At 46.1% G+C, this 13,199-nt stretch overlaps 1 protein-coding gene and 1 long non-coding RNA gene across 3 annotated transcripts in view; both read right to left on the bottom strand.

Annotated features, from left to right (window-relative positions):
* The window catches only part of LOC137468135 (uncharacterized), a 232,988-nt gene that overhangs the window by 5,796 nt on the left and 213,993 nt on the right, over positions 1-13,199 (bottom strand). The window lies entirely within an intron of this gene.
* DOP1B (DOP1 leucine zipper like protein B) overlaps positions 1-13,199 on the bottom strand; it is a 51,953-nt gene that overhangs the window by 5,796 nt on the left and 32,958 nt on the right. Inside the window, exons 18-32 of one of the 2 annotated variants that reach the window (XM_068179516.1) lie at positions 12,990-13,180; positions 9,661-11,248; positions 9,169-9,280; positions 8,623-8,811; positions 8,332-8,457; positions 7,708-7,842; positions 5,086-5,141; positions 4,682-4,786; positions 4,534-4,600; positions 3,698-3,839; positions 3,051-3,133; positions 2,425-2,534; positions 1,642-1,788; positions 1,301-1,362; positions 547-675 (exon numbers count right to left, since the gene is read on the bottom strand). In XM_068179516.1, coding sequence (XP_068035617.1) covers positions 547-675; positions 1,301-1,362; positions 1,642-1,788; positions 2,425-2,534; positions 3,051-3,133; positions 3,698-3,839; positions 4,534-4,600; positions 4,682-4,786; positions 5,086-5,141; positions 7,708-7,842; positions 8,332-8,457; positions 8,623-8,811; positions 9,169-9,280; positions 9,661-11,248; positions 12,990-13,180 — 3,242 coding nt within the window. Of the gene's footprint in view, positions 1-546; positions 676-1,300; positions 1,363-1,641; positions 1,789-2,267; positions 2,535-3,050; positions 3,134-3,697; positions 3,840-4,533; positions 4,601-4,681; positions 4,787-5,085; positions 5,142-7,707; positions 7,843-8,331; positions 8,458-8,622; positions 8,812-9,168; positions 9,281-9,660; positions 11,249-12,989; positions 13,181-13,199 lie in introns of those variants that run through there. The other variant, XM_068179514.1, reaches the window with a different exon arrangement.

Here is a 13,199-nt window from a genome sequence, read left to right as displayed (position 1 = left end):
ACCTTGTGGAAGGTGGTAAAACACAGTTTTTACTTTATCATCAGTTTTGAGCCGAGTTCTTTGCATTGCATTAACTAAATTGTAATTCAGACAAAGCCTGAGTGGGTTTATGGTGCACAAAATGTGATCAAAACTGGCATTTAAGGAGAACAGCAGGTCAAGAGTGGCTGGAAGATTGCCATGAAATAATCACATTTCCAGACCAAAGGCCTTGAAAAAAGATTCCTGTCTTTCCTTGCTGAGGTCGTTTATCTGGTGGAACTCAGAGATTCATAAATTTTATTCCAAATTAAAAAAAAAAAACCCAAAGCATTTGTTGGAAAAGAGGTGACTTTGCTTTCTCACAGAATTTATATCATAGAGTGGTTTGGGTTGAGAGGGACATTAAGGATCAGCCAGGACCACGGGCAGGGACACCTTCATCGACTCCAGGCTGCTCCAAGCCCCACCTCAACCCGGCCTTGGACGTTGCCAAGGACCCAGGGGCTTCTGTGGCCAAAGGGATTTGTGTTCCAGCTGAAGGGAAGGGCAGGGCTGGGGGCTCACCTTGGATCAGGGGCAGGTACAGGTGGTACTGGTCGATCTCCCCGCTGAAGACAGCGAACGCCTGGCGCTTCAGCAGCATGGCCTTCTGCTCAGAGCTGGGGTACAGCTTCAGGGCACTGCTCTGCATGGCTGCAACACACAGCACAGTCATCCACCCCGCAAAAACTGCCTGCCTCTGGGGCTGGGAGCAATCCCTCACTCCTGACATCTTCTACAAAAAAAACTCTCCTGGGTCACCCACCGTGAATTCATCTTGCGTGATAAAATTTGTCTCGCATTTTAATTGTTCAGTTATTCTTTTAGAAAGGATGAAAAAGAGACTAAAGGTGCTTGAGGCCAATTTAAGGGGTCCCATCCCACCCTTCCCCCAGGATTTGTTCTTCCACACTCCCCTCGAGCCTGACTTAGAGGTTGCAGCACAGCAATGGAAGGTTTGCACTGCTCATGGCAGACACCTGCAGAGTTTGCCGAAGTCTCCTCCTCAGAAAGGTCACAACTCAAAATTGGAGCAAAATGTGAGTGTGGGAACCCAAGAGAAGCACCTCTGCAGCAAAACCTCCTCTGGTGTGTTCTAGACATGACCAAAATCCAGATTTAACTCAGCTTTAGCTGGGAATGAAGTTAATAAAATGGCCATTTATACACAGTCAGCACTTGATGGATAAATCAGAGTAATAAAAATGCACCCAAATGGCTCAAATGCAAATAGATTTCAAATTGAGGTAGAAATAAATGATCAGCAGCTGACACTTACTCATCAAATCCTTAAACATGGTTTTCTCATGTGTGAGGAGATGATCAATGATGGATCTCCAGCTGCAGGAGAGAAAGAGGGAATTAGATATCCAGGGAAAGCTGTGGTGTGGATTCACCTCAGAAATTATTTGAGTCAACTACAGGAAGCAGTTTCCAGGCAGGATTTGTGTGCAGACTCTTGTCTGGAGCAGAATTAGTGCTGAGACCCATTTTTTAACATTATCCCATTTGATTAGAAAGCACTAAATGGAATTTTCTTCCCAATGTTACTCTTATCCTTTAAAGCCTTTCCTTGTAAATTCAGAATACAAGCTTGGAGTGCTTAATTCCATGTCTTACTGAGTGCAGGAAGTGTCCATCTGGAAAAAAGATGGATCCATGTACAATTCCAGCACTTCTTTTTTCCAGGCTCTCTTGGTGTAGGCGTATCCACTCAGGGAGCTGAGCAGCTGAGCACCAGCACGGAAACTGGGAATGTTGTAGGTACTGGGGGAGAGGACAAAAATGATCAATATGGGCTTTTTTTAAAGTTCAGAAATAGATTCCAACTCACAAAAGGGTTGGTTTGAATGAGATCTTTAGGAAGGAATTATTCCCTGGGAGGGTGGGGAGGGGCTGGAATGGAATTCCCAGAGAATGCCCTGGATCCCTGGCAGTGCCCAAGGCCAGGTTGGACACTGGGGCTTGGAGCAGCCTGGGACAGTGGGAGGTGTCCCTGCCATGGCAGGGGTGGCACTGGATGGGCTTTAAGGTCCCTTCCCACCCAAATCATTCCAGGATTCCATGCCGTGTCCCCATTGGATATCATCCATCTCTCCCACATCTGTGAGAAAAAGTAGCAAGGGGATAGGGAGAGATTATGCTTTTCCTGCTTCCTGGTGGATCCTGGGACCTGCCCCATCCCCATTCCCTGACAGGCACGGAAAGGGGAGATTTGATTTTTGAGTAAAACCCAAAATCCCAGGTGGAGGAATCAGAGCTCAAACAGCAACAGGTTCAGCTCCTGGGGGAAACAGTGCTGAAAGCCAGCTCAAACCCAATAGAATGGGAACAGAGAATAGAGAAACAAGGGAAAACAGAAAGATGAGGCAGGGAAAATGGCAGGAGCAGAGGGAGACTGGCCTGTGGTTCCGCAGGTACGGGAACACGAAGTAGAGCAGGCGGGAGATGAGGGGCACGGCCTTGTCCTTCTCATCACTGCGGTACACCACGTCCAGCAGGGAGGCCAGGACCTGCACAGGGGACAGGAGAGCTCTTCACACCCACAGCTGGCACTGCTGCAAATGTTCCAGCCATGTTCAGGCTGGAAGTTTGTGCAATGGAATAGCCCTCAAAAGAATGGCACTGCTGTTTATCAGGAAAATCCTCCTCACAAAATTCACAGAATCCCAGAATCACTGGGTTGGAAGAGACCTCCAAGACCATCGAGTCCAACCCAGCCCCAACACCTCAACTCCACCCTGGCACCCAGTGCCACATCCAGGCTTTGTTAAACACACCCAGGGATGGTGACTGCACCACCTCCCCGGGCAGCCACTCCAGAACTTTATCACCCTTTCTGTGAAAACCTTTTCCTGATCTCCAGCCTGTATTTCCCTTGGTGCAGCTCGAGGCTGTGTGCTCTGGCTCTGTCAGTGCTGCCTGGAGAAAGAGCCCAGCCCCAGCTGGCCACAGCCACCTTTCAGGAGCTCTGGAGAGCGCTGAGGTCCTCAGCTTAAAAACCCCACAGAGGAGAGGGCCCCACTGACCTCTGCCAGGAGAGAAAGGGCTTGGACACTGTAGATTGAAGGAGCAGAGGCAGAAACCATTGAAGACGGTGCCACTGATGTATCTAAAAGAGGCAAAATAATCGAGTTTTCTCTTCAGACAGGTTTAAATATTGCTGTTTCCTGATCTGCTGCCCAAACAGAACATTTATGTGCAAACTGGTGTTACACTGAAATATAAAATCATGCAAACCACGTATCATCAAAGCCCTCGTGCTCTTCACTGCCTGCCGTAGAGGACAGGGAGCAGCAGGAGTCTGTCACTACTGAACACAAAATGAGTACACAGAAGCTTGGTAAGTTCAAAAGAGAAAAAGAGCCAGTTTTATCCAAACATCTGGTATTCATAGAATTCCAAAGGTGACCGTGGAATGGAGGATGGAATTACTACTTCTCTAACTACACTGGTCTAAAGATCAGTTAATCATTTCTCTCTACTTCTTGAGAAAGATGTAAACCATTCTATTTATACATGAAAAGTGTGTGGGAACTCTGACTCTCAAATATGTAAACATTATCAGAAAGCTAAAGAAGTTTTATGAGAACTTTAAAACTTTTAAAAGAACTCTAAAAGAAAACTTAACACTTTAAAAAACCAGGGCAACAGGAGTCAGGGAAAATCTCGTTACCATTTGCATCCTCCACGTTGAATTCATCTGGTAAAATCTGAGGCTGAGCTTTCACTTCCAAGTTCCTGCTCAGCCAACTGGTCTGTTCCAGGGAAGAACCAGCAATGGTCCCCACAGCCTCCAGGATCTTCTGGGTCACCTCCTGTAACGTAACCAAAGTGGCATCAGATATGTAATTGGTATGTTTAATTCCCAGGGAAATGAGGAGCTGCAATGAAACCAAATCCCAGCCAGCCAAAGCAAGGCAGAGGCTGTAAAATGACATTTTCTGTCATTTTGCTGGCAAGACTCTGAAGCAGAAGGGGAGACTGAATTTCTCTGTTGGCACATGAAACCCAAACCACAACCCAAAACCACTCAGGTAAGCAGTGTTCAAACTGTGCTGGTGAAATAAGGCAGTACAGGAGGAGGATCCTGCTCTGCTCCTTTCTTTACACAGCTGAGCTCAGAGTCATTCCCATTGCCAAGCCCCGCTGGGAGCTCCAAGGATTAATGAATTTTCCTAGACAGATTGGAGATTTCAATATCCACACACAGGACGTGAACTTGTGACATCCCACTTGTGTTACCAGCTCAGTTCTGAGAAAAACCATAATAGCGCACAGAAAAAAACAGCTTTGAAAAGATTACAAGCATTTGGGACAAAATTCTGTTTGTCTCTCATGTTTGAGTCTCCCCTGTTCACCAGGCCTCAGCCAAAATGGCTGAATGCACATGCAGGTATTCCCAAAAGCACAGGAATTCAGACCCAAAGCACAGATCAGGTCATCTCCACTCATCCTTACATGAGCAGTGCCAGGTTTAGGAACCAAAAGGTGAACTTGAACCCTCTGTACCTGCAGGTCTTTCTGGTCCTTTTTGTTTTCCAGGGTGGGTGTCTTTGTCACAAAGTCATTCAGGGTGCTGTGGGGAGATCAGAGCACCCTCAGTTAGGAATGGCACAGTGTAAAACCTCAGTGAAAGCTCTGCTCTCTCCCACAGTACCTGAGGAGAAGGAAGTGGCCAGGAGGAGCCAGGTTCAGCTGCACACACTCTCTGAGGAGCCCTAACAAGGGCTGGAAGTTCTCCTGCAGGGCTGGGACAGGGAGTCTGCCAAAAAAAATAAAACCAAAGCACACCTGGGTGAAGGTGGAGTTAAGGAAAGAACACAAAACAAACAAATAAAAGGAACTTAGTGGCCTAAAAGCTTCAGGATCAGTCCTGCCCTGCCTGAGTGTCAGTGTCACAGCCCACGCACTCTGTGTCTGTGTGTCAACAACCAAGGGACAACACATTTCCTGCAGAGAAGTGTTCTGGGACATGCAGATCAAAGGAAAGAAAAATGGCAATACTGGCTGTTCCCTCATTGGAGTCATACAGAAAATTCTCTTTCAGAAGGAGTGAGTTACCTCTGAATGAAAGCATAACTGAACTGCAGCACTGGGATATCCACGAGAGAGGATTTCTGAAAAAGAAAAGCAAAGCCACACTTGTTTGCCATCAGAAGGAAAAAGAAAATCCAAGCTGGCCTTGGGCACTGCCAGGGATCCAGGGGCAGCCACAGCTGCTCTGGGAATTCCATCCCAGCCCCTCCCCACCCTCTCAGGGAAGGATTTATTCGCAAAATCTCATTTTGGTACTTTTGATTATAGTGCTTCCTAATTATATAATTTCATACATATTATTTATTTTATCTATATTATCTAATTAATTCTTAATTATTAGCAATTTCTTCACTACATACATTGTTTTACTCTAATATTTGCTCATACTCATAACCAAATATTATTAATAGTAACAACTTATATCGTTATCTTACATATCTCTATACAATTTTACAAAACAAAACTAATCAATATTGTATTCCTCACACAAAACACCATTACATGCTGGTTTTTGGCTTCTTTTTCTACTTCTGTTAGAGTCAGGATTGAAGGCACTTGAGATGGTATTTTGCATTTAGAATTAGATGTTGACTTACAGTCTCACACTAGTGAGTCCTGCAGCATGTCACTAACAAGGTGTAAAATGGCTATCTTTCTCTCTCCAAGGTCTTTTAAGGATCAACTGTCCAATTAAGAAATGACACCTCAATTGTTTTCACTTTTAACCCAATACCCAACCACCCGTGCCCGCAATGGGGACTTTTTTATCCAATTCCACAAAACCACCCAAACCCATGGAGAAGGAGGTGGAGGAGAAGGAGCAGCCTCCACCCTAAAACCTCCATCTTGCTTTATATCTATTGCTGCATCCTAAACCCTTAAACTCTGAGTTTCCCACCCTGTGATATCACACACTTCTGTTCAAACTCCACCCCACAATCCCAGTTCTGTCATTCCATTTTGGAAGCCTCTCCAGGGCCTCAGGTCAGTGCAGTGTTCTCCTGGGGGTCAGGGCCTGGCAGCACAGAAAGTCTGGAATTCTCAGCAGCCAGAACTCCAGCACATCTGTTTGTGTTTGCCCATTGAGCAAAGCCTGCAGTGCCCTTGACTTGACAATTTTCTTTTTGATTGTCTCTGACCTGTTGAGAAAAGTGATTTATTTCCCTGCTGAAATGCTCTGGTGGCTCAAGGAAAGGAGTTACCTTTCCCAAGAAGGTTTTTTCCTAAAACCTTGCCCAGCAGCAAATCTTATTTCAGTATTTCCTGTCCTAAACATCTTTTGCTTGCGCATGAATGCAGTGAGTTATCCAACTCAGTGAATGCAGCCACAGAGAATTCCAGAGCTGAGGCTTTATCCCACTTCATCATCTCTGCTTTGCTTGGAAGGTTTGGGGTTTTTTTATTTCAGGTATTGGGGAAAAAATTGTTCCCTGTGAGGGAGGGGAGGCCATTCCCCTTGTCCCATCATCATCTGCCTGATATATTTTAAAGAATCTACTTATTGTGGATCAAACACAACCTGGATACCAAAATTTATTCAGGAGCAAAGGATAATTTCACATTTAAAACAAATCCTTCTAACAGTGCTTGAAAGACACATTGAAACACATCCAGGCTGGAATACACTAAGAAAATGGAATTATCTTCCTACTTGAAGCTTTGTTTGTGTTTTTTTATATATATTTTTTCTATAATATATAAATATAAAAAATATATAATATATTCTAGATTTATATTAATATATTATAATACACTAATATAATATAACATAACACAACATAACATAACATAATATAATATAATATAATATAATATAATATAATATCTTAAATATTTATATATTTCGATTTTATCCATTTCTATAATTATGTTTTTATTTTATATTCTACTTTTTGTATTTATATTACATATTTTATATTATATATTTCTATTTTAAGTATAAAAATGTTGAATTTGATGTAAAAATTTGTTTTGATACAATTAAGGGTTTTTAATTTTTGGTGATTAAAGGATGTTTTGGGAAGGAATTTGGTTTAAATACTTTATTAGAGGGATTTATAATCAATTGTGAAAGATGTGGAGGAATGGTTTTTGGTATTGGTTAAGTATTTATTGGGAAATTGATTAAATAAGTTTAAAATGGTTTTTTAGGGTTTGAATGAGTTAAACATATGGTATTTAAGTTTGATGTATTGGTTAAGGTTATTTAAATATTTGTTTTTGGTTGATTAATGGGTTAAACTGTATTGTTGAGGGTAAATAAAATGAAAATATATAAATATATTAGATTTAATTCTATGTTTATAGTTTTTGTATGTGAAGTAAGAGGTGTTAGCTCTTAGTTGTAGCTTTTGTGTAGTTTATGTTTGTGTGCTTACTTTTTAGAGTTGTTAACGCGTTTTTGTGTTTGATGTGGTTTTACGTTCTTTGTTGGAATTTATTTTGCTTTTGAACTTGTGGAGATATAATTTTTTCTTTAGGTTATTAGTTGAAGTGGATTTTTGATTCGTTTTGGTTTTCGGGTTTTTTATTAGGACTAAAGGATTTTTAAAAAAATTTTGTTTGTGTACTATTAGAAAAATGCTTAATGCTTGGTGGATTTGGTTTTGTAAAAGTGCTGTTTAAAAAAATTAGAACATATAATACCTCTTCCCCCTTGACTTGTGCTGGTTTCTTGACCACCTCTTTGACCAGATATAATATGGTGTCAATTTTCAATGTGTTCAGGGCACAAATTAAGTCCAGGAGAATGAGCTGGGATGCACTGGCCACTGGGAGAATCTGACAAGAGAAAACAAAACAAAAGACACACCCCTCAAAATGAAATGTGAGCTACAGAGCATCATCAAACACAGCCCTTGCCAATTAAAGATCTTCTCCCAACACCCTATGAAAACAACTGGATTGTGCCCCAGTGAAAGCAGCCAAGGAAAAGGTTCTCCCCAGAATAAATAATGATTCCAGAGAACTCAGCTCTCATTTTCTCTGGAAACTGAGCTGATTCATGGGCTTTAAAATATAATTGGCCAATTGCAATCCAGTTTTGAAGAAAAAATGGCTTTTACTCAGATTTAAACCCACAATGTGGGTTTTATTTGATTATTGATTGAGGTTTAATTGTAGTCCTGATGCTTTTTCTAAGAGGATTTCACATTTTTCAGTCCTATTTGAAAATCCCCAAAGAATCTACAAAAGAGTTGAGAACTGACCATATAAATGTAACATTTGCCTTTATATAGGAAATAAAAGGGTGCTTTTCCTTAGCTTCACCTTGGTTTTACTGTGACTCCTGTGGGGTTTCTTGCTGTTCCACACTGCTGCCACTGCTGCCATCAGCTGGATTCCAAGGTGTGCAGTCAAGGGATTCAGGAAGTCCAATATTTTTGTTCTTAATGTCTGTAAAGGGAGGAAAATAATTATCAATGTAAGACAAAGACCAGCTCCTGGTTTATAAAATATTGTTTCTTTTCCCAGGATATACAGAAAATAAAAGAACTCCATGTAAAATGCATTGGGGAGGATGAGGAGATAAAAAAATCAGCATTTTAAAGGAGCTCCTACTTTGGTTGCTTTAAAGTAGACTGAAGAGGAGCCTTTAGTTGTCCCAAAGAAGTCAGTTGGTCTTTTTTGGGAATCTTCCCTTTTTATGACACTCCAGAGGAGGCTCATGGTGTTCATAATTCGGGGCAGCTCCTCCAGGATGGCATTCCTGGCATTCCTCAGGTTGGCAGGTTCAGCTGAACAGGATGACTGGGAAAAAAAAACCCAAAATATCAATGTTAAAATTATTTCTTATGCACAAGAGCCTAAAAATTGTAGGGAACACATCAAAACATTATCAACTCAAAAGAAAATAGACCAGTTTGTTAAGGACAGAGGACTGATATTTGCATCACCAAGATCTTCATGAACAATGACTTAAAATTCCCTTTGCAGGCTTCAGACACAGAAAGGTTAAGCTCAGTCCTTTCACTTTGAGTCAGTTCAGTTCTTTGGGTGTGCTCTGAGGCTTCTCTAAAGTTATTTTCTTGTAAAATTCCCTGTTTATATTCACCTGGAAGGAAAGGGGATGTGACTGTGCTGTCAGGTCAGGGGATTCCCATGTACCTTTTTTGTTGGATGGGGATGATCCAGAAGGCAGAAGTGCCCGATGGTTGTCAGCCCTTCCAGAAGGGTGAGGGGGTAATCAGGAGTCACATTTTCTCTTTTAGAAGTGAAGCTTTGGGAGGGGGAAAAAAACCCAAACATGTTAATAAGCCAAGTGGTATCTCCTTGACAGAAAATTCCTGTTTCTACTCCATAGCTAAAATTGGAGGGAATATTAGAAATATCAGGTCAGGAATATCAAAATGAAGGGATCCATAAAACTGGGAGCTTTTATACTTGGATGGAAGGTAGAGGGAGCCAGGAAATATCAGAGCTGCTGCTCTCTTCCTCCAGCTGCTGCACCAATCCTGTCTCCAGCTCACTCCAGGTGCAGCAGGAATTAAGGATCTAACTCTGGGAGCCATGGTGCTGAGCCAGGGAGTTCCTACACACTCCCAGCTCTGTGGAAAGGGGAATTTTTGAGATAACAAATCCCCCCCAGGTGGCTCTTACCTGGCAGATGTTTTGGCAGAAGTCTTCACAGCTTCATTTTCATACTGCTTGACAAGCTCATCCAGGTTTTTACAGATCTGCACCACAAATGGGGCCACGGTCCAGCCTAAGGACTTCCCAAAGTAGGGCAGGGAGCTGGTGACCAGGCCCACCCATGTGGGATGCATCCCATGGCCATACTCGGGCTGGAGCCCCCTCACCACGGCAGAGACAAACAAGCCCTGGGAAGTGATGGGGTGTGGGTACACGTACTGCATGGCCCCAATGGCCTCCTGGAAGTTCAGAGCCTGCTGCCACTCCTTGGAGAGGTCTGGCTGGTTCTCCTGCTCCTCAGGCCTCTGGCCAAGGTGGTGCTCCAAGACAATCAACACCTGCAGCAGCTTCAGCAGCTCAATCTGGAGCGGGTGCTCGCTCCAGATCTGATCATGGCCAAAATTGATCAGGCTCTCCTCGAAGAGCTCTTGCTCCTGCTGGTGGGCCCCATCAGCCAGGAGCAGCCGGTAGCGCTTGTGGCTGACGTACATGGAGGCCGAGAGCGAGAGCAGCACCAGCTCCTGCACGTGGCACCTTCCCAGCAGATCGCGGATCCACTCCACGTTCTTGGGCTCGGCCGCCTTGGCCGTGGTGGCCAGCTGGGCCATCATCCTGATGAGCACCTCCACGCTCTTCACCTGCACGTCCCTGTTGCCCAGGAGGTCCCTGTGGCTGAGCTGCAGGCAGCAGGGGTAGTAGGAGCGCAGGAAGCGCAGGCACAGCGAGGTGAGCAGCTCGATCAGCAGGGAGTGGGGACATGCCGTGGGGGACTGAGGCTGCAGCTTCCCATAAAAGCTCTGCCCTACCAGAGCTTCCTGGTGGCGAGCCAAGAGGTTGTAGATGAGGTTCAGGTGTGCTGTGGAGCTGGTGTCCATGCTGGTGGTGGCCACAGCCTCGATGAATTCCTTGGGGTTGGTTTTGAGCACGGCCTCCAGCACGGAGAAGGCGTAGAGCACCCGCCTGGAGTCGTAGGGCTGCAAGTACAGCAGCATGTGCTTGAACAGGGCCTCTGCCAGCTCCTGCTTCTCCTTCTGCTGCTTCAGCAGCCTGCAGTGGGCCATCTCCTGCAGCTCCAGGTCCAACTCCTCGTCACTGGACAGAGACTCCGAGGCCTGAGTCCTCTCAGAGTCGGCCCTGACGAGGTTGAGCCCCGCGCTGGATCTGGAGCTCTCGGAGGCACTGAGGGAATTCCCGTGGCTTGGGGCCTCTCTGCCATCGGCTGCAGCCTCCTTGTCCTCGCTGCTCACCTCCTGCAGCTCCAGGGAAGGGGACAGGGAGGAGGTGTTGTCACTGTCATGGCCTGTGCTGGTGTCTGCAGACTCCGTGTGCTCGCTGTTGTCCTGGTCGCCCTCCATGTCCTGGGAAGAGCCATCATTTTCAGGCTGCTCAGCTTTTAGCTCTGATTTTTCCGGATCATTTTCCACTTCTGCCCAAATTGCTTCCCTGTCCACAGTAGTGAACTGGCTCAAGGGAAGGTTTTCCTCAGAATTGCTCTCAGAGATGCCAGACTCTTTCAGAGGGGCCTTTTTCTTGCAAAGCCAATCACGAACATAGTCTGAAAAAAAGATTTTTTGATTTCTATTTCACACATAAAATTATATCACAGTCTGGCTTGGAAGGGGCCTTTACGGGTCATTTAGTCAACACATCATGCTTTATATTCAATAAATCATTTTTAAAAAAGTTTATAAAGCTACTTTGCTCCAGTCCAGTATTAGTTGTGATGAGTGGGGCTAAAAAATGGATGAGAATTATACTTAAGGCAAGAATTATTTCTCTTTTAAAGTGGTTAAAAAGCAGTGCTAACTTACTGCAAAACAACCAGGATCAAAACATAAAGCACTTTTAGGCTGAGACACCCTAAGAGTGACAATTGCCTTTTTTTAATGCTTCTTGAACATTAAATATTTGTGGAGATCAGGAGGGCAATGAAAAGGATGGCAACAGAGGGATTGATTAATTAATTAATTAAAGAGCTAATGTTTTCCTTGATTAAATGTTATGGAACAAGGAAGGAATAAATTAGCTCTGTGTTTCTACAGCAGCCCTGTGGACGCCTTAATTGTATGACATTTATTTGTCAAAGATGAGCCAAAAATGATGCTGAAAGCACAGCCTGGTAACAGGCACGGGACAGGGGACAGGAACTTCCTGTATATAAAACTCCCAGGAGCTTCTCCACTTACTGCTCTACTCCAGTAAAAAAAACCAAAAAACTTGGATGTTTGGGCCAAATCACGGAATTGTTAAAGTTGGAAAAGACCTCCAAGATCAGAGTGCAGCCATCACCCAGCACCACCCCCCTGTTCACCTCGAAGCCTTGGCCCAAGGTGCCACATCCACACAGTTTTCAACACTTCCAGAGAGGGTGACCCCACCACTGCCCTGGGCAGCCCCTTCCAATGTTTTACCACCTTTCCCATGAAGAAGTTTTTCCTAATATCCACCCTGAGCCCCCCCTGGTGCCATTTGAGGCCATGTCCTCTCATTCTGTCCCTTGGGACACGGCAGCAGAGCCCGACCCCCCCGGCTGTCCCCTCCTGGCAGGAGCTGTGCAGAGCCACAAGGTCCCCCCTGAGCCTCCTTTGCTCCAGGCTCAGCCCCTTCCCAGCTCCCTCAGGAATTCTGCAGCCCCTTCCCAGCTCCCTCAGGAATTCTGCAGCCCCTTCCCAGCTCCCTCAGGAATTCTCCAGCCCCTTCCCAGCTCCCTCAGGAATTCTCCAGCCCCTTCCCAGCTCCCTCAGGAATTCTCCAGCCCCTTCCCAGCTCCCTCAGAAATTCTCCAGCCCCTTCCCGGCTCCCTCAGGAATTCTCCAGCCCCTTCCCGGCTCCCTCAGGAATTCTCCAGCCCCTTCCCAGCTCCCTCAGGAATTCTCCAGCCCCTTCCCAGCTCCCTCAGGAATTCTCCAGCCCCTTCCCAGCTCCGTTCCCTGTCCTGGACATGCTCCAGCCCCTCCAGGTCTCTCCTGCAGGACCAGAACTGGACACAGCCCTCGAGGGGCCTCTCAGAGCCAGCCCAGAGGGACAATCCCTGCCCTGCTCCTGCTGGGCACACAATTCCTCACCCAGCCCAGCTGCCAGCGGCCTCTTGTCCCCCTGGGCACCCCTGGGCTCGTGTCCAGCCCCTGTCACCAGCACCCCCAGGGCCTTTCCCAGCTTTCCAGCCCCTCTGCCCAGCCTGGAGCTCCCCGGCGTTGCTGTGACCCGAGGGCAGGAGCGACCCTCGGCCCGGCTGCCCCTCGGCCCGCCGGCCTCAGGGCGGGCCCGGGCAGTGCCTCAGCCGTGCCCGGCTGTACCTGGGGAGGTGCCGTGCCCGATGCAGCCGAGGGAGGTGCGCTGGGTGCGGGGGTGCAGCAGCAGCAGCAGCACCGGCTCCAGGATCCGCGCCACGTCGCTGAGGGACAGCGCCCGCAGCAGCCAGCCCTGGGCCGCCGCCCCGATGGCGCCGTCCGAGCAGGTCAGGCTGTCCAGCACCACGAACAGCGACCTGCGGACACAGCGGGCAC

The sequence above is a fragment of the Anomalospiza imberbis genome, chromosome 2 (genome assembly GCF_031753505.1).
Source record: "Anomalospiza imberbis isolate Cuckoo-Finch-1a 21T00152 chromosome 2, ASM3175350v1, whole genome shotgun sequence".
Taxonomy (NCBI): domain Eukaryota; kingdom Metazoa; phylum Chordata; class Aves; order Passeriformes; family Viduidae; genus Anomalospiza; species Anomalospiza imberbis.
Note: the sequence above shows the minus strand (reverse complement) of the source record. Positions and strands in the feature narration are given on the sequence as shown.